The sequence below is a fragment of the Perca flavescens genome, chromosome 16 (genome assembly GCF_004354835.1).
Source record: "Perca flavescens isolate YP-PL-M2 chromosome 16, PFLA_1.0, whole genome shotgun sequence".
NCBI classification, from domain to species: Eukaryota; Metazoa; Chordata; class Actinopteri; order Perciformes; family Percidae; genus Perca; species Perca flavescens.
Window position 1 is genome coordinate 20,577,216 of NC_041346.1, and position 5,732 is coordinate 20,582,947.

General features: G+C 39.1%; 1 protein-coding gene across 1 annotated transcript in view; it reads left to right on the forward strand.

The window, feature by feature from the left end:
• The window catches only part of tmem38b (transmembrane protein 38B), a 14,036-nt gene extending 10,981 nt beyond the window's left edge, over positions 1-3,055 (forward strand). The window contains exons 4-6 of the mRNA XM_028600774.1: positions 374-461; positions 1,079-1,196; positions 2,226-3,055. Of these exons, the coding sequence (XP_028456575.1) occupies positions 374-461; positions 1,079-1,196; positions 2,226-2,519 (500 nt within the window). The 3' untranslated portion in view covers positions 2,520-3,055. The remainder of the gene's footprint in view (positions 1-373; positions 462-1,078; positions 1,197-2,225) is intronic.
• Positions 3,056-5,732: the final 2,677 nt, after the last annotated feature.

Sequence of the window (5,732 nt, forward strand, 5' to 3'; positions counted from 1 at the left end):
GTATATTTGATGTAGATAATTGGTTCAGATTGGGGCTGTGTCTTAAAGAAAGACTAACTGGCTTGTAGGAGCCAGAATGCTTGCTGTTTGTCCAGGGGGTCAAATACTTGTTTTTCCTCATCAGATGGTTATCAATTTTAATAAATTCATATGATGTGATTTTCTGGAATTTTCTTTGGGATTCTGTCTTTCACTGTTAGAATATACATATGATTAAAATTGTAGATTTTTGCATTCTTTGTAAGTGGGCAAACCTGCAAAATCAGCAAGGGGTCAAATACTTATTTCCCCCACTGTATATATATATGTATGTATGTGTGTGTGTGTGAGAATAATATCAATCTGTATCAAACACATGTGTCTTTCCTACTAGGTGCTGGAGGTGGTCTGATAAGTAATTTTGAGCAGCTTGTTCGAGGCGTATGGAAACCAGAGACTAATGAGCTCCTCAAAATGTCTTAGTAAGTCTACAGGACTCTATCAATATTATATTTGTGATTTTTGTGCTTATAAAATTACATTTTCAATACACTGTGAGTGTATTGTGAAATTTGAACATTACGACTGCTGTACATGTTGTGGTGTTACAGTTGGTTATGTGCTGGACCTTTTCTTGGCCTGGCTCAGTTACTCCCTGGAATCTCCGCTGATTGCCCGACAAAAAATAGTCTGGCACATCCCCTCATGCAAAACTACAACTTGTCATTTTTACACTTTGTTTTTTGTAAATATTTAACAAACAAGACAATAACCTATTGATTATTGAGCTTTAGAGTTGCTAGTAAGCAGATTGTGTTACCCTTGGATAGAACCAAGAAAGCTATTTTTCCCATCTTCCAGTCGTTATGTTAAGCTAAAATAGGCTGACCGGCTCTGGTTGTACCTTTTATATTTACCTTACAGACAGGACAGGTATCAATATTCTCATCTGTCTCTCTGCAAGAAAGTGAATAGGTGCATCTTCCAAAATGTCGAACTATTCCAACCCAAACAGCTAGCGTGATTTATTTGTGTCATCTATTATATCACAACCAACTCTAATTAACATAACATAACCTTTTATTGCATGTCTGTTTAGCCCCACCAAGATCACCCTGATAGGGGCGGTGCTGTTTGCTCTGCAGCAGACCCACTATCTGCCTCTCCAGAAGCACCACCTGATGCTCATCTACACCATATTCACTGTCGTCAACAAGGTCAGTGTGGTGAATTTGGTGTAGCTCATACCTGATACTGACCTTGAGAATAAACACCCATGATGGTAGTCATTCAGATACAAACCAAATACGATATAAGATACAAATTTGTGTATGTATGCACCAACCACCAAGGCTTGTAACTTACAACCCTTTTCTGATTCTGATTCTGCACCAGGACGGTGTGTTTTGGTCCATTTAACAAACTATGATAAAGCAACTATTTAATACATTTCTTAGTTTATTATTTGATCTTAACTCAGGTTTAAAACATGTTTTGGTGCTGTAGCTCCCTCCAAATCTGTGGTGTCTTGTCTTCTAAGTGACCTTTCTCCCTCTGCTTTTTTGAAGTTTTAGCTGCGATGACTCACATTAACTCAGTATTACCCGTAGGGCTTGGGCTTTGGATCATTTTCATCAGCTTGCATCATCCTCTCTTCTCTGGGAAACTTGTGCTCTTGACTGAGACACAGATAAATTTACCATGTCTTCTTTCAACTCTCATTCTGTTAGCTCCCTCCGTCTCTGGTCTGTCAAATTAACGCTGAGCCATTTCATCAGATTCAAAGAGTTGCGTCCAAATCTGCTATTTATTATTTTGTGTTCCTGATGATGCGGATATACACTCATCTCCTAATGAGAAGTAAATACTAATGTGTTATCCGCGTACTTAGTGTGTTTATATGTAAACTAGGCCAACATCACTTTAGCTATCCATGAAAAATGACAAATTACATACAACTGCAGAGTCAGCTGATACTTCTCTGTAGGTTTATTTATTTGTATTTATTTATTTAGGATCCCCATTGGTTTTTACCAAAGTAACAACTATTCTTCCTGGGGTCCACACAAATGATAAGACAAAACAAGACACCACAAGTGATTTTAAATATACTGATTATAGCTGCTTTAGAGACAGCTGCTATAGTACAGGAATTTGAGACACTTCCACTTTTTGGAAGTGGTTAGATGTCACATATTCTGTTCTAAACCTAATAAGACATTTTGTTTCTATCTTGACACATTTAGTCAAAGATGATGCTGACAGGCTCCTCCGCCTCACCATTCGCTGGCATTGAGTCGGCCATCTATAAGACCCTTTTCACTGGCCACTCCCCTTATGCTGCCCTCACCAGCGAGGAAAAGAAAGCGTGCATCAATAACGGCGCAACCAACGGGACGACCTCAACTGCCACAACTGGTGGAAATAGAGTAGTGGGGACGAACACCCTGGTTTCTCCTGTCAACGGACAAAGTGGATTGCTCAAAGCCAAAGAGGAGTCAGAGAACGCAGAGACAACAAACTGCAAGAAGAGCAAATAGTCAGCCTCTGCCCCATAGCGCCTTTTCACCTCTAAACAGGGTTGTGGAGTCATTTCTGATTCAGATTGGTCACTTCAGGACTTATTTATGTGCTGTTTTTCTTTTTATCAAGACATGTTTTTGTTCCATCTAAAACATATTTTCTAATAATTCCTGAGAAAAATTTTTTTATTGTTGGATAATCACCCCGTCCTTAAAGTACTGTAATATTTATGCTGGATGTGAAATTCATACTATCCTCGAGCAGATTGCACACTTGCAGTAAAATGTGTAGCTTGATTTTTAATATATATTTATAATAATTAATAATTGAATCTCTGGGTTTTGGGAACAGTTGTGCACCTGCTGATCTTTGAATGTTTTCTGCTTTATGTAAATGGTGTTTTTCATACTATGAAATGATTAGAAACATTTTTTTAAAGAGAGATTATATTCTATATATTCTATATTCCTGTCTTCATAATAAATAATTGCACTCTTGAATGTATTTTAAAATGGATGACAACTTTTTATTATATGCAGTTTCTTCTGGTAAATGCTTTGAATTACACTTGCAAGCATGAGAGTAAACTGGTTTAAATGCACTATAAAATGTGTTTTTGTGATTTCTTGCCTCCGCTTTATCAGACAGATTTGTACAATTAAGGGACTACGGACCCAACTCAATATTACCTCACTTTAAAGCGCCAAACAAATCCTTAGTCAAATTTTAAAATGTCCCTGATAGAAAGCTCCTAATTAATACAGGACCAAACATCAGGTAGCTGTCTTTGCACATATGTTAACAGTATCAATTGTCAGGTGTTAACTGATATCTAGATTAGCTGCTGGTAAATTGATATAAAGCAGCACAGCGTCCAGAAGTAACCTCCTCTAAAGGCTAAAACATTGCATCAGTGTAACATCAGCACCTGATTGATACCTCAGCCACTTAAAAACTGCTGGAGAGAGATCCCCCAAATCCCCCCCAATTCTCATCTATGTAACCTCAGACGGCGGAGAACCCCCCTGTGAATACAAATTAAGAACAGAGGAGGGGGGGCTGGGCGTTCAAGAGAAAAGAGAAGACGTTCAAAGACGATCAAAAGAAATACTGGCTGAGATGATGTACCTGCTTTTCATACGCCACAGTCCACAGATGTCAGATGTGTGCGTGTCAGGTATAGGCTTGTATCTCAAAGTGTTTGCTGCAAAACTGCTTTGTGTTAGCGTGTGTGTTGATCTTCCTGAGTCTAATGGTGAACTGTGTGACCTGGAAAATGAAAGACACGTTAATAAGCCTCCTTACTCCCATGACTAAAAGGCAGGTGACATGACGACAGCTCAGAGCCTGAAAGTTCCCAGATAATTCTCTTAATGAGGTCCAGACCTGTGTGACCCCCACCACAGTTACTCACTGAACTGAGCAGCACCCCCCTACAAACACACACACACACACACACACGCAAGGATACAGTATGCCCACACATGACTTTGAACCCACAGTCTAAGCAGAGGTCAGGGACATACCAAGACCATGGCATAATACCTACAAACAAACCCAAACCAGATACACACACACACACAAGACTAGACTAAATACTGGGAGGCCACCAGGGTACATGCATCTGACACTGACAGCTTGTGTCTGTGACCTGTTTTGTTGTTGCTTTTTATTTTGTCTCTCATCATTTGACCCAAAGGTTAAATCTAGATATATTCTTTATTTTTTTTAATATTAACAAATCCCATGAAAAGAGCAAAACTAACAATGGGTGTATGCCACTAACAAGATCTTTCATCATAATTAACACATGCATGCTCTAGTTAACTTTCATGCAACCCCATATAAACTGTACTGTTGCCATAAATGCTCTCTAGTGCATCTGCATTTGAAATAGTCCCCCAATAAATACACTATTTACTTGTGTTTGAGTAATTTTTGCAAAGAAATACTACAGTGCCCAGCCATTTCAGGAAATTACTTATCCTTTTTTTTATTTTTCCTTGAACTATATGTATGTGACCTGTTTTTAAAGATTTACATCTTTAGAATGAGCTTGGGGAAAGTCAGAAAGTATTGCGAGACAGACTACTGCATGGTTGGTTTGTCTTTTCATGGAATTTGTTGATCCATGCCAGACTTATCCTTTAAATTGTTCATTCACTGACTCGTGTTCTCCTATTAGAATATATTTACCCCCAGGATTTTGGGGCAAAATATTACTAATTAGTACCACTTTTTGGTAGGTAACATTCATGACTTTTAAAGTGGACTTACAAAAAATGTCACACAGGGTAATAAAGCTTCCATGGTGCAACTAACTTGACTTATATTACAGTTTATATTTATTTCCATTATGTGGCTTTATCACATAGTTTGAATCTTTATTCTTACCTCAAACACACACATTGAGTTAAAACTCCATCAATGAAGCTATAAACACTTTTGGCAGTATCTTAACTTCCACTGCTGCCTGGAGGATAGAGCCCCTGTTGCTGAGTGGTGCAGGACAGGTGATAACCACTTGGTGGCGTGAGGAGGCATCATCTCAGATGGCTTGATGCCTGGGAACTGACAGGCTGGCCAGCAGCTGCAGGCAAGAAGGGATGGGGACAGGAGGGGACCCTCTTTGCAGAGCCAATGGTAGCTGCCTGCACGTGTTTGAGTGTGTGTGGTCTGGTTTAGCTGTGCTTGTGAGGATTGACTATAGACAGTTTACTATTCTTGTGAGGACATTTTAGGTTGTAAGGGCATTTTGGATGGACCATAATCCAAAATGACTTTTAAAACATCCAAATTACCTCCTAGATGTTTTAAAGGTCAAATGAGAATAATAATAAAAAAAAGCTGTATAGGGTTTCAGGGACTCTTCTGTGTGCTCTTCCTACAGTCCTCTTCAGTATTGCAAAACCAGTCAACATGTATGTAGATATGAGTGTGTGCTTTAGTTTCTCTGTGTCGCTGCATGTGCATGTGACACGTAGAGTGGCAACAAAGGCTGAGTCTATCAAAAAGGCACAAAGAGCTCTGGGGCACACTCATGCACACCTACAAACACACATGCGCCAACATGCGCTCTCTCACCAAATCCCTCCAACCACCAGTGAGCCTAAGGCCCTTTGTTTTCCTCTCTTTCTCCAAAGAAACAAACATGACCAACACACATGGCATTGCATCTTTGTTCATGGTCAGCCAATGTTTGTCCAGATTTATAGTTTTTTATTTTTTAT